At 32.9% G+C, this 26600-nt stretch overlaps 1 protein-coding gene across 2 annotated transcripts in view; it reads right to left on the reverse strand.

Moving 5' to 3' along the window:
* KIFAP3 (kinesin associated protein 3) overlaps window positions 1–26600 on the reverse strand; it is a 152312-nt gene that overhangs the window by 15232 nt on the left and 110480 nt on the right. For both annotated transcript variants that reach the window (XM_029935002.1, XM_029935003.1), the window contains exons 18-19: window positions 19211–19400; window positions 13392–13491 (exon numbers count right to left, since the gene is read on the reverse strand). In XM_029935002.1, coding sequence (XP_029790862.1) covers window positions 13392–13491; window positions 19211–19400 — 290 coding nt within the window. The remainder of the gene's footprint in view (window positions 1–13391; window positions 13492–19210; window positions 19401–26600) is intronic.

Below are 26600 nucleotides of genomic sequence, written 5' to 3' on the forward strand. Positions count from 1 at the left end.
TCTTTCTCATTGCCATGTAGTACTCCATTGTGTATATATACCACATCTTCTTGATCCATTCATCAGGTGATGGACATTTAGGCTCTTTCCATGTTTTGGCTATTGTTGACAGTGCTGCTATGAACATTGGGGTACATGTGCTCCTATGCATCAGCACTTCTGTATCCTTTGGGTAAATCCCTACCAGTGCTATTGCTGGGTCATAAGGGAGTTCTATTTTCAATTTTTTGAGGAACCTCCACACTGTTTTCCAGAGCGGCTGCACCAGTTTATATTCCCACCAACACTGTAGGAGGGAGTAACTGTTTTAAGGTGAAGGGGAGGAGGAATATCCAGCAGAGAACACTGGGAAGGAATGGAAAAGTGTTTAGAGAAAAATCAGAAAAATGGGGTATTTTGAGATGAAAGAAGAGAGATTCAAAAACAGGACCCTGACATCTGTGGCAAACACTGCTGAGTTAAAAAAGAGAAAGGTCCACTGGATTTGGCAACATGAAGATTAACTGATGATTTTAACTAGACTGGAGAAACTGAGGAGTACATCGGAGTCTTTCCCTTCTCTGCAGGAAGTGAGACATGAGCAGTAGTTAAAATGTGACGTGGGGCCAAAGAGAATTTAACTAGGGAGATTCCAGATTATGTCTGTATGCTGACAGGAATGATCCAATATAGGAGAAAATAACGATGACATGAAAGAAGTCCTTGAGAAGGCCAGAAGGGATGGACTTGAGAGAAAAAGGAACTGACTGCACTTTGAATAAAAGGACATTTCCTTCATTCTAGCAGAAGGAAATAAAGAAAGATGGGTAAAAGTAAGAGAAGAGATAAGGTGGTGGATGATAACCTGTGGGCAAGTTCTTTAACTTGACGAGCTTTGGTTTCCTTGATAATAGCCTTCTTCCCTGAGCTGTTAAGGTTAAATGAGATAAGGAATATAATAAACAGCAATTAGCATATTGCCTGGAACTCAGCAAATATATTTCAATACACATCATAATTATTAATCAACATATCTGACTGTAGACAGATGCAAAATCATTGTAGAGAATAACTTTCCAAGTAATAGGATTAGAATAAAGATTAAGTTCTCAGTGGTATTGAAGCCTGCATTGTTTCTATTCCTTTCCAGTAATGTCATTTAAAACTGGACTTGAGGGATGCCTGGGTGGCTCAGTTGGTTAAGCGTCCGGCTTCGGCTCAGGTCATGATCTCAGGGTTTGTGGGTTTGAGCCCCGCGTTGGGCTCTGTGCTGACAGCTCAGAGCCTGGAGCCTGCTTTGGATTCTGTGTTTCCCTCTCTCTCTGACCCTCCCCTGCTCATGCTATCTCTTTCTGTCTCTCAAAAATAAATAAAAGACGTAAAAAACAAACAAACAAACTGGACTTGACTGTTCATGTTCCAGAAACACTTTTGTGAGTGGCTTTACTTGTTTAGATTTTTATTTTATTAAAAATCTGTTTTAAGTTTATTTGTTTTGAGAGAGAAAGCATGAGTGGGGGAGGGACAGAGAGAGAGGGAGAGAGAGAATCCCAAGCAGGTTGTGCACTGTCAATGCAGAGCTCAATGCTGGGCTCAAACCCAGGAATCAATCACAAGATAATGACCTAGCCAAAATCAAGAGTAATCAAGAGTCGGACCTCCAATGCTTTAACCGACTGAGCCACCCAGGTGCCCCTAGATTATTTTTTTTAAGAACAACAAAAACTTTAAAAAAATAATGTTTATTTTGTGCAGAAATTTTCTGTGGACCCTCAAATCCAGAATTTTGGGGGGCTTATGGACTAATGGTCTGATGCAGATTTAAAGTTGTGGAAAAACAAATTATAAAGCAGCCTTCCATACAGAGTCTAAAATTTTGTTTTAGCCTCAATCATTTTTTTCACATGCAAACTATGATATTACAGTGAAAGTACACCTAGATAACCTTATCTGAAAACATAGTAATTCTAAGAAAACTAAAATTTTAAAGTTCGACATTTCTACATTATATGTAACATCTGCTGAGAAGGTCTCGGGCAGTAGAGCACCTTTCTTTTATTTATTTCACTTACACTCTTCATACCACTCCTTTCCGAGCCTCCTTTCTTACTGGGGTATCTAACAACTGATACTGTCCCAAAAGTGGTTCCTCTCTTGGTTTTATCAGATGTGACTTTGCTGCCTCCAATTTAGAAATATTCTGAGTTTCAATACACTTTTAGTTATTGTTTTTATGATACTAATGCAAATCAATGAATGGATGTTATACACTATTGATTTATCCCAACATTTTGATTTTTATGGCCTAGAAATACTTTGCCCTGTGAAAGCAGATGGCTATAACAGTAACTGTGGCTTCAATGATGAGAAACTAAAATAGCTTTCTTTTATATTTAATAACATATCATATATAAATATGATCTGTGTAAATATATATTAATAAACTATATATATATCAATGGCTATCATCTAAAATGGTCTCTAAGTGTGAATTTCTTGAACTATAAGTTCCAGTTGCCAACTACAAAATAAGACAGAAGATTAAATGTGTAAGTGAAATAAATTTAATAACATAGATTAACTGATCAAAAAATGCCTCAATGGAGAGATTTCACTATAGCCAAAAATAAAAATTAAAAAAGATTTTATTGTACTTCAGTATGAAGATGTATGTATTTAATAATGTACAAAATTCAGCTTGCTTTATGTGATTTTTAATTTCCATTGGTTTATTCAACAGATATTTATATATCAGCACACCAGTATGTGTCAGGAGCCATTTGATGAGATGGTTCATTAGATGCTTACAACAATGTTATTTTTACTTTAAGAAAAGCTATTATAATGTAGAGATCAAATTTTTTGAAATCCTTTAAATTCCATTAAATACTATAGACTCAAAAGTAATGTATGCAATCAAAAGTGAAAAATAATATTCTGACTTATTAATAAATAAACTCATTAAATACAAATTTATGTTGAAACAGAATATACAATATAATCAAAGTATTAACAAACCAGCCTATTTTATTTGAGGAGAAAATAAGGCTTGGTCTTTCAAAAGCATTAACATAAACCCAATCTGAATCTCAACAGTGGTACACATGCATGTGCACCACTTCTTCACCCCTCCTCCCTGACACACGCACACCTTTCTCCTCTCAGTTTATTAAACATTCTAAATCTTTCTCCCAGGTTTGGCTTTGCAACCACTTACTTGATAAAGTAGGTCACTTAAAAAGGAAGAAGGCCCAATAAAATGAATTACAAAGACAACAAGATTAAATTGATTGCACTGTTTTCATACATTGTAGCTAAATTTTGCAAATATGCAGTTGGCTGTGGTTTGGCATTTAACAGCATGCGATCAGTAAGGAGGAGGAAATTTTATTCTCATTAACTGTTGCAGATTTACTGCAGTGAAAAAGGGCTATGTAACCCAAGATGTGACAGTACAGAAAGATCAAAGCCATGGACTGGAAACTAAATAAACCCTCTGGCTACTTCCTGCAAGGAAAATTCACTTTGGCAATGTAAAACAGAGCCCAGTTAAAAACTACTCTCAGTTTTATGAGCTGTCATAGCAGCTCAAGTGGTTTGGACGGGCTCAGTTTAGAACATTATATTTCCTTGTTTTTGTCTTAGATACTTCTGTAAGCAGTTTTATAGACCTTTTCTTTAAAAAAAAAAAACATACACACACAATAAGTAAAAAATGTTTTTAAAAAAGGGCACCTCTTTTCTTTTGGTTGAACCTGAGAAAGTAACAACTCAACTTATTAAAGGAGACAAGTCTTCATTTGCACATTCTTTTCTCATTTAGTACAGCTTAATATTTTGCTCTTAGATTTATTTGGCAATTACAAATATACTTTATTAATTCAGCTGCAATCTATACAATTCCTATTCAAAATAAGTGCAAATCAGTTTACAGAACCCATATGGCTCATATCTGAGGGGTGAGCTATTTGTAATAGCACATCTGGAAGGACTATGGGAAATATGGAAAATATAGGACTTAATACTATACTTAAAAGCCTATAGGCTCTAGATTTCGTGTTTTTTAAAACAAATCAGGAAAAATATTTGGTTTAGCATTTCTAACAAGGAATTAAAAAAATTTTTTTAACAATTGTTCATAAATACTTTTAATTCAATCAAAACACAGATGGGTTACAATAAATAAAAAAATCAACTTTAAATTAGAGACTATCTCTGAGTTTAGGAGTAAACTCAGTATTACCAAATCTAGACTTACAGGAAATAAAAGACATGATATGTTTTCCTCTCTCTTATTTTTTTTTGGAGGGAGTGGTGGTGTTTATCAAATTGCTTACAGTTTTGTTAGTCTCATTAGAATGCCAATAATCAAGACTTTATAATGGCAATTTACATCCCATTCTCTTTAAAAAACCTTTTTTTAAAAATAAGAGCATTGTTCACAGGTCAAATATGTCATAAAAGCAGTCATCTTTGCTATGGACTTTCTATTTTCTTTCCATTTAAATTTATGACTAATTTATATATTTGTATAGACAATGAAATACAATTAATGCATATAAAATGTACAAGCTTTAATACTAGATAAGCATTCTTAAAAGGTGGTGATATAATTAACTTCCTGGTCATGACTCGATTAACTTCTGTGTCATTTCTTCTAGTACAAACTACACTGTAATTGATGTGTTAACATTTTTATAGGATCTAGTCATAGTCTGATTACTTTTTTTATTTATAGACTCAGTTATGCTGGATTTCTTCTAAATAGAAGTCCTAATAAAATGACAATAAATTTCATTTTCATTGGGAGCATCTTTGGACTTCATATACAGCTAACACGTATGCCTCTGAACACTCTGCTCAGATCACCAGACTGAAAATTACCACAAACTTGACAAGGGCAGTTTTGTTGCCAACTTCTTCTATTGCTTCTAAATTTCCAAAGGAAAGTAAATCACTTAAAATATTTTTACAAGTCAGGAGTATAATTTCTCTAGGATAAAACATCTTCCCAAGTTTCCAGGGTTCTAAGCCTTGAATTTTGGCTTGTATTTCTATGTTTCAGTAAAGTTTACAATTTGCTAATGCTGATGTGTGATAATCTAATAAAAATCTGGCCTTAAAAGTTATAGGCCCAATTTACTAATAAAACCTAATTCAATTCTTCTTGGGAAATGCAAATCATTAGTGTCCAGGCAGCAGAATAAGCCTTTGTTTAAGGCTAGGAAGACTGCTATCTCTATCAAATGTCTGAACAAAGAAGACAGTTAAGACCTACATATGAGGGTTCATATATAGATATAAAACAACAGCATCATGTGTATAAACATTTACACTGGGTAATTAGCTAAATAAATGATTTGCATGAGCTATTAATCCTTATAGACAGATTTTTTTTTTTACTCATTTTATCCTCATTTTTTATGATTAGCTTCTGTGGAAAACTTTTGTTTTGTTTTTATCTTTATTCTGTGGAGAACTTAATGGACTAGTAAGTACTGAAGAGAATTTAACAATAGCAAACTAATTACTTAATGTGTTAATACATTTTTGGCAACTTGCCTCCAAGCAATCTGAAGCACCAATTTGCAAAAAACCACGTCAAATGCCTTAAAGCAAAGTAGGTAAACAATGTTGTGCTGCACAACAGAAACTATATATCTTACTCTGAATTTTAATAACCTTTATGCTAAGATACTATAAAGCACAGTTCCCTGTTAGACTAATAAATCTGCTTGCCTTTTGGAGGCCATAATAGTGTAATAGTAAAGGCTTCACGATTTTGGACTAGTCCCTTAAAAATCTCTAAGCCTTCATTTCTACTTCTGCTAAAAGAGAGACAATACAACTCTTTCCCTTTTCTACTTTGCACACTATTGATGATCAAAAGAAATACATGATATAAATAAGTGCAAGTTATTAGTTTTTGTACACTCTGATTTAGACCAAGGAAAAGCCTTAAACATTTTTCTTTGAAACTTTTAGAAGGCTCCTAAGACATGTCACCTCCTGAAATTAGGAAATATATTGGCAGAATGGCTATGTATTTAAAAAGAAAGCTGCAATTTAATGTAATGTGAATTATGTTACAGCAAGAGTCTCATAGTGTAAAACTCACTTATTTGCACTGATTGAACATCCCCATCAGAACTGTGTTACAGAGCTATCGCTACTCTTGTTCTCCTGTTTTCACTATTCCACAAGCTTAAGGGTAAAATTTCATTACCCTTAGATATAATTTTGCCTGTCACATAGTGTTATTTCTCATAAATGGTTTTATTCATTTTAAGAAATTTCACCATACATTTGAGTTTGGTTAATATTGATGAAAGGAGGAAGAACTTAAAATTACTAGGTATAGCACTAATTACTAATCTCGATATACATGTTTACATATATGAAAAACAATGCTATTTGGGTAACCTAATACAATTATAATAAAAATTTGCACAGATTAGATATTTTTAGACCAAATTATATACCCTGAAACAAAGCAACTTAAAAGTAAATAGAATATTGTCTGTTATCCAACCCCATAGGCTTGTCTTAAAATGAAAATGTTTACATATTACAATTAAATCAATGAATCTATTGTTATAATGTTTTATAGATGCAAATGAATATAAATGTAATGACTAAATACTCCAAACATACCACTGACTTTCATTACTAGAAATCATAGATGTGGCAGTAGTATACTCACTTTTATGCCATCAAAACACATAGGTAAATGGCTTTTTTTTAAAACAGAATTTTCTATATGGAAAAACCAAATTAAAAGATCTCTGTGGTCAATTCTTTATTTAAAAATTTTTTTTCTAATGTTTTTATTTATTTCTGAGAGAGAGAGAGAGAGAGTGAGGCACAGAGACTGACGCGGGGCTCGAACCCACAAACCGCGAGATCATGACCTGAGCCAAAGCTGGACTCAACTGACTGAGCCAACCAGGTACCCCTGTGGTCAATTCTTTAGAAGGTGGAGAATTTAATGTAAAGTGATTATCTATTGCTAAATGTATATATTTTTACTTATTTTGACCTTGATATTTATGCTTAAATCAGAACACTGGAGTAATATAATCTAACTATGTGGACAGAATCATGTGGCACAAAAGCAGGTGCTAAAAATAACATTTACTCCACAATTATATAGGTGTACACTACATTCACTAAACTGAGTGTATTTATTTTTACACATACTCACTTTAAAAAATTTTTTTAAGTTTATTTATTTTTAGGAGAAAGAGAGAGAGAGAGACAGAGAGAGAGACCTAGAATCTAAAGCAGGCTCCAAGCTCTGAGCTGTCAGCACAAAGCCCGACATGGGGCTTGAACCCACAAACTACGAGATCATGACTTGAGCCCAAGTCAGACGCTTAACCAACAGCCACCACGTACCCCAATCACTTGTTTTTTTTAACATTTCATTTATCTAGTGCTTATTTCTGATTAATTCATAAGGATAACTGGTTAGAAATGAAATTGAAGTTAAAGGAAATGAACAATGTAAGGATCTTGTTCTTGATTACCAAATGTATTCCAGAAAGGTTTTATCCATTTTAATTCCCAGAGAGCTGTATCAGAGTATTTCTATGCTCCTATGTGTGGGAAGTAGTATTAAAATAATTTTGGCAATTGATGGGTAAAAATGGAATTTGGGTACTTTATTTTATAACCACCATATCTGGAAAAAATTACTAAAGTCAGGAGTTTTTTTAAAGGCTTCTCATAAATGTTCTCCTCTGGGCAAAATTAATAGTAAAAGAAATTAATAAATAATAAGCTATAATAATTTTTCAAAGTTCTTTTTAATGCTTATTTATTTTTGAGAGAAGGACAGAGACAGAGCATGAGCAGGGGAGGGGCAGAGAGAGAGGTAGACACAGAATCTGAAGCAGGCTCCAGGCTCTGAGTTGTCAGCACAGAGCCCAATGCGGGGCTCAAACTCACGAACCATGAGATCATGACCTGAGCTGAAGTCGGATACTTAACTGACTGAGCCACCCATGTGCCCCAAGCTATAATAACTTTTGATAAAAAATTAATAACATACTATAAAATACTGCTGAACAAATGGTTGGTCTCAAGATCTATCACAGGATCTATTTCTAGGAGGTACTTTTCATTTTCTTTTGATCCTTCCATATACTCCCTATACTACTTACTCAATAAAGAAGGTTGCTAAAACTTTATTAGAATGGAAGAGTTTGGGCTATCATTTAAAATTGGTATCAATTTTATAGGCATATTTACATTCTTCTCAACAGAAAAGAACTTCCTGACTAGCCAAATTAAGGGTTGTAACAAAGGCAATAATTTGATTTCTCCTTTGAATACTGCTTTGAAATAACCTTGTGATATTCAGTTCTAAGAGTAATATGTAGTTCTGTGAACACTCTACAATGCCTTTTAGAGTGAGAATATGTGATTTTGAGGTTACTTTTTTAAATAAAAAACCCGACTGAATAGCATAGTGGCCTTATAGCTGAAGAAATTAGCCTAATTTGACTCAGAGAGTCCTTATCTCAGGGAAAAATTACACATTTAAAACCGTGGATGAAAGATCATTTTTTATATATTAAGAAAATAATTTTCAGTTCTATTCAGGAGGATTTAAAAAGTGCAACTGCCATTTCAATTGTGATTTAATGTTTGAAAAAATAAATTAGAACAGAATAAACAATGTGCATGTATAATACATAGTACATAAAATGAACAGAAAAGCTAATGTCCAAGTATTCAAAGAAAAAGAGGCAGGCTACATAAGCTAGGTACAGAAAATGAAAGTGTGAGAATCAGATGGCTCAGATAATGTCTTTGACTCCAGTGAAATGGTCAGTCAATGACATCACTGTGCCAACCACAAAGAAGAACTCCAGGCCCTCTGAAAAATATTTTTCAAAGCCCCAAGGAAACCTAAGCAGTCTCTGCAATTTTTTTTTCTAGTTTATGAAAATTGGATTCCTATAAAAGAAAAATGGACCATTTTTACTGCAACAAAAACTGATTTGTAAAAGCTGGAAGCAGTTTAAAAATACTCAACATGAGGTTCTTGTTAGTCTTGAAAAGTAAGAGTTATAATAAAAAAACGGTCCAAAAATATGGTATGGATATATTGTATAGAAGGGGGGAAAAAGCTAGTCCTACTCCTATTATTTTTAATTAGCTTCAATAGCAAGTTCCACTTTACTTTCTAACACCAGTTCAGCTTTTTGGGGGGGAAGATTTACATCTAACCCTCTGGGACTGGCAACTCTATAGCTAAGCCTGAGAGCCCTAATGTGTTTTGCATCACCTTGAAATGTCGGGAAATTCTGGCGCCAAAAGGTTCAAACTGATAGTGACACATGTCTAAAGCCCTGGATTTGCTGTCCAGGATCTATTTTATCAAACATCCAGTCTCCCTTGTAGAACAGGATAGATGAACTTAACAATTTTCACTGTTTCCAATTAAACTGCCTTGCTATATTACAGAAGTGTAGGCTTCAGGTTAAGAAGGACCCCCTGACTTGGATTTTAAGAAAAATACCAATTTGAATGGTTTAAACAATTCTCTAAATCTGGCTCAGTGTCCCCATTTTCACAGATTTGTCTGTTTACTAAACTTTGTCACTTTAGGAATAAAGTGAAGAATTTTTCTTTGAACAATTAAAAACTTCGTATCATACAAATTAGAAACTTACTCTTTGCCTTTCAGGAACATGGGATGATGTACTTTACCTGAACCCACTCAAACGCACATATAAAACCACAAAGACTGAGAAGCCAGGGATACTGGCTGAAGAGTGTGCCACTTGGCACTGTCCCTGTGCTTCATGTGTTAAAGCATTAAAAGCAATGATAAAGATAAAAATTCACAGTTTTTATATTAATTCTTAAAAAATTCTTCTTCCAGGGGCTCCTGGGTAGCTCAACTGGGTGAGCATATGACTCTTGATTTTGGCTCAGGTCATGATCTCACAGTTCAAGCCCCACGTTGGGCTCTGCGTGGACAGCATGGGGCCTGCTTAGGATTCTCTTTCTCCCTCTCTGTCTGCCCCTCTTCTGCGCACATGCTCTCTCTCTCTCTCTCAAAATAAATAATAAACTTAGAAAATAATTCTTCTTCCAGGTAACTCAACAGTGCTTATTTATCAAACACACGTGGTAAGTAATCTGGACAATTTCCCTGTTTAAAGAAAAAAAAAAAAACTCTCAAAATAGGTAACATGTCCTCTGTTTTAGAAGTATTTAAGGGATCAGCTTTTTAATATTCAGAAATCAATCGAGACACTACACTTTCATAGCTAACCCAAATTTGTCTGCTGCCCGTTAAGTCTGCATATCCTCAGGAAGCTGTCCCTGGCCATGAAGAACAGGAATCCAATGGTCTCTGTTAACATTTTTCAAAAAAATTCCTATTCTGTTTAAAATACTACTATTTTGTTAAAGTAAAAAGTTTCAAAAGTAGTACTGTAAAGTCAATGTTATTTGATCTAATAGGCTTTATATTTACCTATTGGATATAAGAAGCCAAAAGTAGCCATTAGTTTAAACTTTCACATCTGGGACATTATGCAGCAAAATTATCATGCCAAAATATGTGAATAATTATGTAGCAGTTTAAAATACTTAATCTCTGCAGAATTAAAAAGTAAGCCAGAGTTAAGATCCATGGTTTGTTACTATCAAAGAAGAGCCTAAAAATCCTATTAAAAGAGAATCCCAACCAACCAAAAATGATTTAATAAAATAAAGAATAAATGATTCCACAGTAGGTCAATAAAACAAAAGGCAACTATGAGTATTTGGCTATATTGTGTACTTTCTCTGTATTTCTGCTGATACAATTGAGTCCCTTTTTATTTTGACCTATTACCTATAAAAAACTGAGGAAATTCGTTATAAATTATTTTTTCTGGAAATATAAAGAGAAAGTGATACAGTTACATGATGTAAGGCCAGAAAAATTACAAAAGACAAGAGATGAAAGACTTAACTTTCTCAGGGGAAGTTCTTTTTACAGGTTAAATAATTCTCAAATCAAAATGATTATAATAAATAAGTATTTCACTCTTTTGATTTGAAAAAATAGTCTACAGTAAGTTTTGTTAGCTAATCCTTTAAGCCAACATTACTGTGATGTGTCTTTTATGATGTAAAAGACACTACTTAAATATTTTTGCCCTTGAGAAGGAACTGAAGGTACAAAGGTAAGAGGATTCCCCAAAGTCATTTTTCAAAAAAGTTACTAACAGAACTGAGGAATAAAATCCTGAAATCTTTGGACAGAGTGTATGTTCATTGAGTACCACCATCTCTCAAAACATTTTTATTGTTTTATAAAATGACCATTTCTGAAAACCAGAAATGAGAGATTTTGCTGAATTGATCACAGAAGGTCACTGTTTTGAATGCTCAATTTTAATGAAAGTGTTCAGGTTCTTAATCATATAATTACATGATTATACATAATCATTTATATAACTACATAAAAAACTAAAGCAAGTCTTTCTGAAATAAGTAGTGTATGATTAATATCAGTCTGCTTTCTTTAGCATGGCAATATCTGCAGGAGACACCAAAATAATGTTTTTGTTCATAGTGAACAAAACAGTGAAACAAGTATGTGCCACAGTGAAACAAATACAGCAGCAAATTAATCTGGTAAAATGCTATTGGCAAAAATCTTCAATATAAATAATTAGGATTATATACCCAAATCATTTCTTCCTTTTCCAACTATGTTTCAGAAAACATTTTTACAGTGAATTGTCACATGATGGAGTATAGTAGTTACGATGATTAAACAGAGCCTCTACTGAAATAATTCGCTAATATAGACAGAAACATCAGAAGAAATCAAAAGCCATATGCTTTCTGATGTTCAGTCATGTTTAACTTGTATGTCCTAAGGCAAGGAGTTTCTTACCATGACAATCCAGTCACCAATGAAACTATTTCTTAATTGTTATTATTTATTTAAAATCCACCACAAAATACTGAACTGTATATAATGTTATATCACATTTCATGTAATACTCCTATGTTTTTCCACCATGCTTTGAAACTTTGGGTCACAACCATTAGTGAACTGTGAAATCACACAATAGGTTACAATCTGCATTTCAAAAATGAAACAGAATAGGATAAAACAGAATTCCTTCTTACTACCATTCAAAATTTTTGTTTTACTTTCAGGCATAGGTATATATATGTATATAAACAAATATATATGTGTATGTTTATATATATATATATATATATATACAAATCTGTATGTATGCACTAAGTTACAATATAAAATGTATTGCTTAGTATGTTGTGGTTAAAAAAAAAACACACTTAAAAGTCACTATAGTATGCTTGTTTTCTTCCAAATTAGGTATCATGTTCTTTATAAGCTTTGGAGATATACAGACCAGAGTTCAAATTTTTTTCTCTACCACCCTACTTGTGAGAGTTGGTTATTTAAGCTAAAATAATATTAGTAGAGCTTTGATTTCTTCATTTGTAAATGGTTATAATACTTGCTTTAAAACATTGCTCTGCAGGTTAGAATATATATGATGAATATCTGTAAAATAGATTATACACAGTCGATGATCAATATTGCTTGCAGTAATAATTACTGGATTAAAATGGCTTATTATATATAAGTGATCATTAAGAATTATAACATATTGGTCACAACTGTATTCTTTCATGTAAAAAAACACATGAAACACATCCTTCAAAGAGAACATAATTTATGTTAATGAAAAGTAGAATTTGAGAAGAGGAAATTAAATCAATAATTTTAAAGAATAAGAACCCAACCATTCATCAAACCAGGGTAATGTGAAATTTCAACAATCAAACTAAATTAAAATATTTCATCTCTAAGAATATGAAGGAGAAAATATTGTACACACTTTCTGATAAAATTTTCAAAATCTATGACACCAGTAATGAAGTATGATATCTGCTAGCGGAATCTTTATTATAACTGTAAAACAATGCTGGCATGCCATATTTTAAAAAATATTTTGAATGCCATGCAGGAAAGAACAGTTTTTAATCAGCTTTTAAAGTGATGTCTGAATAATTATTAAAATACATGTACTGTGTTCTTGTATTTTACTGGCTTTGGGAAGCACTTAGGAAAGAATCTGAGATCATTAATTTGGAAAAAGTACTGTCTATTTCAATGGACAGCCTGTATTTTCCAAAGTAATGAAGAACTTTTATTTTCAGATCTGTCATCTCCATTTTTTAAATACAGAATATGTGACTTCATAAGTTAATTTAAAATAAAACAAGCATGTTCTTGAACATTCTGAGGACTTTGTCCTCTTTAATGAAAAAAAGATAGAGAAATGGGGAGTGAAGAGATTTCTAGCCTTTCAAAAACAAGGAAAACACCATATATTAGATTTTTCCTGACTACTTACCTGCTAGGAAATGAATGCTGCCCAACTACATCTCCATTTTGAAGATGATAATCATTGAAGAAATCTGGACTTATGGCTCCTTCAGAGGCAATTAATCCATCTAGAAAGAAGGAAAATTGGTAACTATTGAAACATATTTGTAGGGAATAAGAAGGAAACTATTATATCAAGCAACACAATAGAAAATAATCTATATATTTAACCTGGAAAGAGAGATGTTAGCATGACGTGCTGCTCTCTCTGGGAATATGAGCAGAAGATGCCACTTACTTAAGTGCTCATAACAACACACACAACAACTGAACATTTCTTGAGCATCTACTATGTGGTAGTACAATACTAGCACGGAGATTAATAAGACATCTCTGACTTCAAGGGACTTAATAGTCTTTGGAGAAAAAAGAAAAAGAGAAGGGGTGAGATAAGGTAGTGTGGGACAGTAAGGATGGTCCAGGCTAAGGAAACAGAATGAATAAAGACAAGGAGACATTAAATAGCATGGTGTCAGGAGTACCAGGGTGGCTCAGTCAGTTAAGTTCTTGATTTTGGCTCAGGTCATTATCTCAGGATTGTGAGTTCGACTAAGCTCTGCATCAGGTCTGCGCTGGCAGTGTGGAGCCTGCTTAGGATTCTCTCTTTCTCCCTCTTTCTCTGTCCTTCCCCTCTTCTTCTCCAGATAAACTTTTTTTTTTTAAAGAAGTAAAATTGTTTTTTGTATAATGATCTTGTGTCTACAACCTTACTAAACTCATTAATTAGTTTTAGTAGTTTTTTAGTTGTTAGTTTTTGAGTTCTTTTTCTTTGCTTATAAAGTGCTTCTTTTCCTTTATCTTTATTCCTTTTATTCCCTCCTTTATTCTTTATTATTACCTCTTGCTGATTTTAGAGTGATACTATTTTCTTATTTGCTCCAGTCTAAGAAACAAGATAACTTACTACTGATAGAATGACAAGTAAGTTAAGAATAAGAAAAGAATTTGAGGAAAAAAATTTTAAGTGATGTCATCAGAGTCATTCTAGGCATAGAACAAATATATTTCAGTATATGGCTTTTTAATAATTATTTGGAAAGCTCTCAGGTTTTTAAAGTTTCCTTTTCTGAACGTATTCGGGGTTGTTAAGTGACCTATAGACAAATATTGCCTAGGTCATACTCACAACACTGTTTATAAACCTGGCACATAGGAAGCAAAATTATTTAGTTACCAGATGATCATTTAACACCTACCATTTGCATAACACTTTGCTAGGTTCTGTGGGAAATACAAAAAAATTGCAATTTCTGTTTTTAAGAATTTTAGATTAAGTGAAATGTAAGACCAACACTTAAGATGCAATTAAATAACACATTTCATTAATAAATGATATACAACAAGAATGAATGTATGTACTGAATGAGCGCTCGAGGCAGAGGAAGCTGAAGAGAGATTACTGTGTTCTGTATGGGTTAGAAAACCTTTCTTGGAGAGGAGGGAGGAACCAGTGAAACTGATTTGAGTCTTGAAAGATAGGTAGCGATTAAATGACAAAATCTGCTTGAAGAGTAAAGTTATTACAAATCAAGTGAATGGCAGAATTAGGAAATAGTGAGGTGATTTGTACTTCCATATGACTTCTGACCTACCTACTTGTTACATATACCCATTGTTACATATCATAAACTAAAGATTTGTATTATTATATAGTTGTTGAATTGCTAATGAATATCTTGGGTATTTCTCTTATTACTTTAGTAAATTTTAAATGATTAAGAGGTAGCTTGAAAGTATCTAGTATTTAGTCCAGTTTCTATGTCCCCTAAATGTTAATAAGTGAAAAGACCAGTTAAACACAAAAAAGTTATAGAAAATGAAATTATGGAAAATGCCAGGATACAACAGATTGAGAGCTAAGCAGTTAAAAAAAAAATTTTTATCTGAATCAAAGACTTCCTAGGAGCATGGTTAAAATTAACAAGGTTAAGGTCACAAAAATCAACAAATTCCTCTGTTAAATTAAAGCCAAAGAACTGAAGATCAAGTTTTAAGAAATCTGCCAATTTCAGAGGAACATAGCTAAGTAAAATGCCAAGATAAAATACATATCACACTTTGAAAATGAATACAAAGATATTCAGCATGCCAGTAGAATAAAAGATTCTAATACTCAGAAAATGAATACAACCAAATAATAAGATACTGGAATTATATTTTAAAATTTATGCTACATGACCTAATGAAGTAAGCCAGATTAAGAAGAAGAAATTAAATGAAACACTGCTGTCAATTTCTCAACATCTTCATTTTGACCTGGAGCTCGCACTGTCTTCAAAGGGAAAATGAGTAGCAAAAGGATAAAGGGAACACAGGAGACTGCAGGCTCGGAGCTCATCAAATAGAGATCAACTAAATACGTCTGAGTTTAAAGATTCAGTCAGCAATTTTATAAACCCAGAATACAATAAGGATTACATAATAACCATGACATTACGTAAGTAAGAAGGAATAAACTTATGCTTCTGAAATTGATTTCTAATAATCTTAGGGCACAGCAATTCATTCAGTAAACTATAGCTTCTATTGTGCCCTTTAATGCCTTGACAAAACTTAGGCAGTTCTGACTTTATGGGCAACCTTTCTTTACTAGGAAGAGGAATAAAAGTTAAATTATACCTTAAATAAATAAAATCCTCAACTCTAACACCTCAACTTCTTTGGAACTACCCTATTTGTTTCTCAGTGTTCTGCATCCAAAATTAATTCTTTTACAGAAATAATAAGAAGGAATCATACATTCTTGCCTACAAAGTCCCGATAAATCTAAGAGTGCCCTTCCAAAGCTCCTACTCTAACCTTGATTCAAAGATAGCACTAAGGAACCAAAGAATTTCACGTGGCTTTCAAACTACCAGGGAACAAACAAGACAGATGATAAACACCAGAGCACCTCGTAAGCTGTAGAGCATTATACACATTTAGGTTATTAAATTGTATGAAATCTTGTAGGCCACAGTTATACAACACACCTTTCTGAGGTGCTCCCAGTAATGATAATTATGACTATGAGTAAAATGGAGTATGTACTGGAACAAAGATGATATCAAAGCAAATTTATTGTTAGCACAGATAATTTATGAACTTTCTGATTTTTGAAAGTCAGTTAAAAAACTGGCTTATAGACATTGTGAATAAAGGCAAACTATATAAAACCTGAATATCTTCTTATACATTGTTACTAAAATAAACTTTATTTTTTAAAGTCAAGAGAAAACATAATATTGGGCTCCTTAGTGAACTAGCCAAAAATGAAACTGTGTGTGGGAGTAAATAGGTATCAGTAATGAAGAGAATGAGAAAAAGAAATGAGTAACTAAAATAGATAAATCATAACTTATTGGGCTATACCTCATAAGAGATGTCACAGAAACTATGAAAATAGTTTATATAAACTATTATCCTAAAACTATGGCTTTACAATAATCCTGAGATGGAAACAAAATACTGTCAGCTTCATATTCCAGAAATATACCCACATATTAAATGCTATGAATAAGATTTAGCAAACTGATGAACAGCATCAACAACAAAAAAGTAAAAAGCCACTTAGAAATATGTAGTAGCAATTCAGCTTTATAAATTATACTTTAACTGTGGGTGAATGTGCTTACAGCAAAAGGCAGCATTTTTATGATGGAAGAGGAAATTACTCAGTGATTACAATCACAATTCTTTTAGACTCTAAGGAACAAAAATACTGTAACTAAAGGAGATACCAGATTCCTAGTTTCATATGACAACAATAAAATCCTTTTAAAAATAAAAACAAGAGAGAAACCCATATTTTGATATATTTAACTGTCTGAAAACATAGAGGGCAATACTAATGTCTAGAAAGCAGCAAATGCTATTTCATTTTAAAGTAAAAGATAAGACCCAGGGAATCATGGGCCACTTAGCTTAACCTCTGTGGCTGAAAAGTTACTAAGGCTGCTTTTATCAGAAACCACCTTTCATGGAGACCAAAGACTTAAATAAGATGGCTTAAGCATTCAAATGAATCTGCAGTTTTACAAATTTACCTGATGTTTCTGAAGAAACAACCACACACAATAAAAGACAAGAGGCTGGTATTATCCAAATTTTAATGACACATATTGAGAGATAGCACAAAGATTCATTTAGTCATGGAAAATGAATGAGGTAAAACAATAGACTAAAATAATATAGATGGCTTGATATAAGATCTTTATCTTTAAATTCATAGCAATGTAATCTCCATTATCAAAAGTCTACCATCTCATCAGGCTACAAGGATTAAAAAAAAACAACCATGAGGATAACTAATGATAATATTCTACTCCTCATATGCTTAAATTTATTTATTTTTCCATCAGCTGTAGCTGTTTCTTAACTTTAATATATAAATACATATATAATTCAGATCTCCCACAAAAGCATAAGTTTTACATTTTAATTATAAAATGCCTCAGAAAAATGTTTGTGATTTTCATTTTAAGAGGTTAATGTAAATGAATCAATTTTGGGAATGTGGTATAAATTTTTAAAAATTTGTCCTGAAAATTCTAATAGTATTAAAAGAAAGTTGAATACTGAGGTGGTTGAAAGTTTCATTCAGTTTTGGACACTAGTAATTGATTCACACTGAAAACTAGCTATCAATCTTCAAAGCAAGAAATCTGATTCCAAAAAATTCTGATTCCTGTTAACAAAAAACTTTATATCATATATATTTTACATCATTTCACTTCATGAATATCTGAATATGTGAGGAACAGCTGCTTGCTATTACTGAACTAAGACATTCTGGTTGGCTGAAATTAATGATCTACTCCATCTGGTTTAAAACACAAAGCAGCATTTCATAACTACTGTAAAGTTCAGTTAGGAAGAAATTCATTTAACTTTTAAAGTAAAGTATCAATTTTCCAAGCTTCTAGTATCTATATCAAATATAAAAATAATACAGTTTAAGGGCAATTTGCACAAAACAAAATTATCAAAACAAAGTGTGAGTGTATACATAGCAGAGGGGAAAAGTAAGCCATTAATTCAGACATAATTACTTTGATGCTTTTTATATCCAACCTGCTACAGATCTTAATTAGAAATCCTTTCTTCCTCTCTTCAACTAAATGACTTCAATGAAGTAATATTAATATTGGCAATAGTGCAACACTTTAAAAACCAGAATATGCAAAAGTGTACTGGTCTTTGTGCCAAACTCACCCTTGGAAAAAGGCAGTGTAGCAGAATCAACAAAGTTATAATATATGCATGATTTCTGTAAAAATTAAATTTTACCCTGAAAATACTAGCAGAGTTCACAGGAAAAAACGATTGCTGTAAAGTGTCTAAATCTTCCCAACCAAGTAGAGTTTATTAGTTTGAAACTAAAGCAAACCCTTGGCAAAATTAGACTGTGAACATGAAATATGTTAGAAAACAAAGCATAAATTAGTTAAGTTACATATTTAAATAAATGCAGGATAGAGAAAAATGAATATTACATTTTCAAACAGAGGTCAGAAATCTTGAGGATGTCATTTTAAGTTATGCATTTTAGACAGCAATAAACTAAGAGTAATGAATTTTCCTGGGTACAACCTTTTTTATGGAGAGCACATCAAAGACTAACTGGAAAAAAATAATGGTGAGTTAACAGGTTTGTATGGTGTGTATGGATGGTACTTCTGAAGTCAATAAGAGACGTCTACTTATATAAGAAGTGCTTCCAAAGCTTGGGAATGAGCAAGGTTGGTAGACCAAAATCCCTATTTATAGCTCACAAACTGTTTCGTTTGGCTTTGGTTACCATCTTACCTGAGTTATAGAAAAGGTCAGGTCTTTCGAGAATATCTCCTTCATGGATATATGGCTCAATTCGATCATCACCATACAAGTACTGCTCACTCTCGTCCATCTGACGGCTCTCTACCATCTCCAGCCACTGAGAGTTATGCCAGCGAAACTTCTCACTCTGAATTTTCTTAGCCCATTCTTCATCATATTCCTATTGAAAACAAATAGTCAAGGATTATTATGTAAGCTTATAGTTACTCCCGTGGCCCTCAGATAATAGGTTATAATAATAATTTAGAGATTCTTCATTTGGGTCAGAGGAAACATTAAAAATACCTGTTCAGAATTATTTTATACAAGAATCAATAGACCCAATTACAGACATATTTTAAAGGTATCTGTTTGAATTACCAATTGTGAATGGCAATGGCAAAAACTGGAAACGTTTAAGCTTCACAAATTTGCTACTACTAGAAATCAGGTAAGCAATGAGACTTCAGCTCCCAAGGACATTTGTGGCAATAGTTACTTGTGGCACTAATGATAGGTGGGTAAGCATCAAAATGATATCTTTCACTCTTTTTTTGATAACACTTCTTAATAGGAAAAAAAAAGGCACTTTAAAGTAATGTCTCCTAACTACTGAAATGGTTTGCCATGGAAAACAAGTAACAGAATTTAATTTAATTTTGTTTCAACCACAAAATAACATAATCTTATTTAGTCATAATTATTTCTTTAAATGTCTATCTCCTCCTCTGATCATGAGCTCCCGAGGAGCAGGACTGGCTTCTTCACTGCTGTATCTACTTGTTCACAGAGAACCTACTTGGGGAACATTTCTGAAGGACATATAGGTAAGTTATTATTAGCTACAGCTGAATCTATCTAGCTCCCTACTTTTGCCGAAGATTGTGGTTATTCTGACTAGTGTATTCACTTAACATTTAATGGCAGTACCACTGATAGCATAGATTTAAAAAAAAAAAAAGACTTCAGGTATTTCTTGTCATTATAACTGTAGGGTCTTAGTTTTAAATTCCTCTGTCATATCTTTAACACTTTTGTTTATAGTTATTTAAGAGAGTTGGAAAGTTGCCAGGCAATAGTCCTCCAGTAGTCAGGATCACCATGATAGTTAACAGGTGGAATAAAATGCATATTTTTAGTTAAATAATGAGCAATTTTCATTGAAAGCTGAGGCTCAAGTAAAAATTGTCATCATAAAAGGAAGTTCTGGGATGTAACAAGTCTCAAATTTTATAAGAATATAATTATTATCTTGTTAAAATTTTACTTGTTAAATTTGAAAAGTTACATATTGTCAACAATCTTTTAGCAGTGTCAGCTGTCAGACTGTTTGTTCTATGTTGTACATCTTTGAAATTATAATAGATGCCCCTTTTCGACTAAGATAGAAGTGGAAGACTTTTTTTGGCAATGATACTGCTACTGGCAATCTGCCACCTAATTATTAAGCTTTCTTTCAATTGTTTTATGTTTTTTTTTTTTTAATTTTGAGAGAGAGCAAGTGAGTGTGCGTTGGGGAAGGCAGAGAGAGAGAGAGAAAATCCAAAGTATCCTCTGCACTGTCACTGTGTCAGCACGGAGCCCGATGTGGTGCTCGATCCCAGGAACCATGAGAACATGTCTCAAGCTGAAAACCAAGAGCTGGAGGCTTAATTTACTGAGCCACCAAGGTACCCCCCAAGCTTTCTTTTTTGATAGTTAAATATTAACATTCCTATTAGTTCTCAATTTCCTAATAAAATTATTTAAAATTTAATTGTATGAAAGAGCAAATATAAACATTATTGTATTTTACTTAAAAAAATAAGCATTTATTAATCCAATTGTTATAATTTCAATATTTAAATCACTGAAGTTTTTACTCCAAGTTAAATCTACAATTTTTTTATAGTTTATTTTTGAGACAGAGAGAAACAGAGCACAAGTGGGGAAGGGGAAGAAAGAGAGGGAGACAGAATCTGCAACAGGCTCCAAAGCCCTGAGCTGTCCGCACAGAGCTCAATGCGGGGCTCGAACCCATGAACTGCAAGATCATGACCTGAGCCAAAGTCGGATGCTTAACCAACTGAGCCATCCAGGTGCCCCTGAATCTATAATTTTAACCTATATATATATATATTTTTTGTAACTTTATTTTTTTTCATTTTTAGAATATAACACTATTTTTAACATGCAATTTTCCATCATTAACCTATATTTTTAATCTATGTTTGAAACTGACAATTTAGTTATAAACAATAAATCCTAAATCCAAATGCCATCTTGTTAGTATGCTTAAGGTGAGTAGATCATATTTTATCATATAAATATGATAATTTATACAATCATTTTAACTGATCACACATAAGTTCTTCTGATAAAATGAGATCAAACATGTTAAGCATTTAGAAAACCTATGCTGGAAACATTTAATGTTAGCCAATACTGTTAATTAACGGAAGTAGGTACATTAAATTGAAGTACCTAATAAACTAAATTAGGTACTATTAATTATTGTCTTTTTATAAATGAGAAAACAAGCTCCAGACACTGAATTAACTTGACCAGGTGCACACAACTAGTTGTGAGTATCAGAGCTTTGTAAACCTTGGGCTAGCAATGTGGAAAAGGCAGAGGATAAATGAGTATTTGTCAGGGTCACTGCAGAATGGATTCTTCAGTAATGAGAATATAATAAATGAACTCCAAGGTCAACTTTCAGCTCTAAGATTCTATGAAAGTGTTGAGTGGTTGACTAAGCTGTGATATGAGATGAAGTAGCTCTGGTCTGGGTAAGTATATTACGTAACACATTATATTCTCAATCATGTTCTCTCTGACTTGGCTGCACATGGGAGGATGTCAGGGACAGAGGGAATTGAAAAAATAATGACACAGTGATGTTGTTACAAGCAGTTTCACTGGCTACAAATTTCAGTGGTTCACTTTGGGTTTCCAAAATTAGATCGAATACTAAATGGTGCTAATTATGTAGTACAAGCAGAGTGATTAGCTTTAAAATAATTTAACTTAAATGCTAAATATAATTTTGAACCTCTTTAAAATTCATGATTTTGCAGTAAAATTTTTGGTTCCCTATGTGGCACAGTGACTGTATTAGCTGCAAAGTTGGCTGAAAAATATATTATTATCATATTACAAGTAGCTAGATGATTTAAGAAGAATGATCCTATATATTCACAGAAGCAAAGGATGAACTTATTGTCCATTAAGGTAAAATATTTTATGCATAAACAAAAAGTAAAATGGTATTTTGGGGAAGAAAATCTCCATACTAATTGGCTTCTTTTCTAAAAGATAAGTTAGTTATAGATCATCAGAACTCTTAGAATATGCCTTAAAATACCAGAAATCCTATTAAATCTACATTAAATACTGGAGCTAATTTGATGGTTTCTTTTGTTAGTACTAGCTTGTTTCACTTGGCGAGAGGTATGAAACTTTTTTTAAAATTTTAATGTTTATTTGTGAGAGGGGGAGGAGTAAAGGGAGAGGGAGATACAGAATCTGAAGCAGGCTCCAGGCTCTGAGCTGTCAGCACAGAGCCTGACGTGGGGCTCAAACTCACAAACAGCGAGATCATGACCTGAGCCAAAATAGAAGCTTAACCTACTGAGCCACCCAGGTGCCCCAAAACCAACTTTATTTTGATAGAAAGATTTTAAATCTGATTATATGAATGAAGAAGTGTTCAAGAAAGATGACAGAAAGACATATGCCTTGATTGTTTTAATTTAGATTCAGCCTTAGGCATTCCTAGTGTAAGAACAGGAGATAAAACCTAGTCAACTGCTCAAAACATATTAAAATATGGGGTCTGCTATTTCACTGAGAGTAAAACTTGCCTCTTATGAATTTCTGTGAAATGTTACAAAAATAAATATAATTTAAAAAGTAAATTACATATCCATAAAATGTATTTAGCCTAGTAAGTAATGCTCTGCACAAGGAAAAAAAATCATGATTATTGTAGGCATTACTATCTTACATGCTCCATATGATTTCATTATTCTAATAAAAGTACAGTAATAAATGTAGAAAGATGTTGTTTTCTTCACAGATGCCCTGCATACTGGAGCCTTCTTATCACCTTTCAAGCTGAAAGCAATGTTCTCACTAATGAACCTATACATACAAGGTTTAGTTTCAAAAAGAAAAAAAAAAAGACCATCTATCAACTGACTGACTATCCATTTGACAGACATCCAAATGTACAAACCATAAATATCCATAAGCATCCATGGCTAACTTTTGACACTAAAGTTTGATTTGTTTGTGTCTTGGGAAAGCTGATTTTCCAAGACAGGGAGTTAGCACTAAATGTAATGAGACTATTTTTATGCTAAACTGAATTCCTTTAAAGTTTTCACCATCTTTCTTTGGTCACTTTATGAGTGAATAAATTCATAGAACCAAGGCATAGCTTAACATTATAATGCCCAAGAGTATAGCAGCAATAATGCAAATTATACTGTCATTTTGTTAAAATAAAAATTTTTAAGTATTTTTGTACTACAAAATTCTAGGTTTGGTCTTCTATGACTAACATAATGATTAATGTGCACATTATCGTTTACAGGATCACAATGAAAGCACTATGGCTGTCTTCTTAGCTCTTCAGAAAATCAGTTTCTCTCTCAGTAAATAGGCAACAAAATATGTTATTCTATACCAAGCTGTGTAATCATTTAGGATATAGAAAACTATGTTTTGCAGATGATCCAATGATTAGATTCCTACCATGGCGAATCCACTACAATGACAAGAAAAGTTTTCATGAGGTAACCTTAAGATTTAGTAAGTATGTGTGGCTTTTTGTCATAGATCATAGCAAAGAGAAATGGCAAAAAACCCTTGACTGACCAGTATCAAGCTCCTAAAATCTCAAGCAGTTATAGCATAACTTTTGAAAATATTTATAACCATAAAACTATTTCATTATTGAAAGCTGAAAATTATAGAAGAAAATACCTATACCTTTACTTGCTAGAATCCTCATACTATGTATACACTAATGGTTTTCAATGACTTTCTTAATTCCAATATTAATAGCTAACTTTAGAAAATATTTTAAAGGTATTTTTAAAATTTAGAAGCTAAGTATGAGACATTATTAATATGTTATACTTGTGCCAAAAAAGTTTGCTCTAATTTGTGATACTACAGCCTTAGGTATTTGAATGCTTAATAAATACAGCATCTTGGAATGAAGCATGTTATGAGGAACACGGTATTTGTTTCAATAATTGATTTCTCCTTTTCCTTAGTAATCAACATTAGTGAAAATGAGATAGTACTATTTCACTATACAATGTTGGGTTTGATTTGTTTCGGAAACACTGATTTTTATATTTCAGATTATTTTCCTCCCTTCCTTCCTTCCTTCGTTCCTTCCTATCTATCTATCTATCTATCTATCTATCTATCTATCTATCTACTTGTTCATTTATTTTGAGAGAGACAGAAGGAGTGTGAACAGAGAAGGGGTAGAGAGAGGGAGAGAGGGATAATCCCAGGCAGGCTGCGCCCTATTAGCACAGAGCCTGACATGGAGCTCATACCCACAAAAACCACAAAGTTATGACCTGAGCTGAAATCAAGAGTCAGACACTTAACTGATGAGCCACCCAGACAGGTGCCACTATGTTCCAGATTTCTTAAAAATAAAATATTTTAGCTTATAGCTGTTGAGAGTCTATTTAGTACTAAATTAATAGGTTTGGACAGTGGTCTCAAGAGTTTTAGATTTCAGGAAAGTTTCAAAAACAAATTTTGGGGACTGATGTTATACGTAAATCAACTACTACCTATTATTGACTTAGAGAAAAAAGACCATTTCAAGACTATAAATATTAAGAAAGTCAATCTCAAAATGAAGATCTACTTTTCGAAGACAAAACATGTTAACAACCTTACACTTGTAACACTTCTCCAGCCTTAATATCTCTCTCTGTGTGCCCCTCCCTTGACCTCTTCTCACTATTTTTTTTATTCCTCCTCTCCCATTTAAGTGAAAACCAGTATATATATCATGCTCCAATGGATCATCACTTAGCTATCCTCAGTGAGTAGACTTTATTGGCCATGGCATAGCCAGTTTCTGTGTGTCTTGGAGTCTGAACTTATAGGAAATTAATGGTATTATGGATGGTATAAAACAAAGACTGGTGGATTAGGAGTTAGGAGACTTGGGTTCTATTTACAGCTCAATACTAACAGAAGTGTGCAACCTTCTAAAGGTATTTTATATCTTTTGGTCTCCTATTCTTCATTTCTAAAATGAAACAAATCTAGGTAAGATTTACTGAAGTTCTAATATTCTATAAACAAAAAATATATGATTAATACCATTATTTCATAAAGCTTTTGAAATAATTATCCCCCCAAATTGAAGAATACTGGAAGTCTAAGGAGTTTATTTTTAAAAATTAAATATCAACTCTAAATGAATATCCAGTGTCAAACATTTAATAAATTCAACACATATCAATTAAAATCTATTCTCCCTAACTCCTCTCCCCCAAGTTTCCTTTCCTCTAATTGCCCCCTCCCCCCATGGTCAGGAAATAACTGGGATTTCAGGGATGTCATTGCTCAACCACAGCCAAGCTATGTCATAAAAAGTTATCCAGCTGTTATGGAAATACACCAGGAAAATAGTTATTTTTTTCTTCATATCTGAAATACCTCTTTTCACAAAAAGGGTGCCCTGAGAACCTTGCTTTGAGACTTGAGTTGGTCTTGTATTTAAAGATACACATACTTTCTTATTTTCTTCTCAGCTTCTGACAGGATCTTAAGCACTCAGTTTCCATAAAAACTAAGTGTCATGAAAGACTTACGGTTTGATTTTAAATGGAATGTGCCATCCTTTTTGAAGTCCTACATCATTTTGTTTACTACTTAACCATAGAAACATCGTGAAGCCTTAACTGGCCTATTATCAGAGCCTGTTCACTATCAGGAAAACTCTTTGTAACTGGCTTCCGTCACACCTTGTATCTGATTAACACACTATAGGATAACATAGAGCTACATAGATCTGCTTTGTGTTCTAACATAGCTGATGGAAAACAGATTTTCTTTTCTCCTTTAATGTGACAGCCTCCTAATTGAGAATGTACTATGGTTTATTTAATACACTTCTACATACTAAATTGAAGCAGATCTAGAGTAATTTAGTTGCTCATTAAGATTAAGGTAATAGCTGCTAAACAGATGCCTTTTATATTGTAGAAAATACTTACCCCAATGATACGTACACGATAAGTAAATATAGATATACACATAATCAAACACACATACGTAACAGAGTTGACTTTTAGGCACATACTACCTACTTCTCAAAAGTACTATCCCAAGTTTTGTCTTTTAGTCTTGA

The sequence above is a fragment of the Suricata suricatta genome, chromosome 3 (assembly GCF_006229205.1).
Source record: "Suricata suricatta isolate VVHF042 chromosome 3, meerkat_22Aug2017_6uvM2_HiC, whole genome shotgun sequence".
Classification (NCBI taxonomy): Eukaryota; Metazoa; Chordata; class Mammalia; order Carnivora; family Herpestidae; genus Suricata; species Suricata suricatta.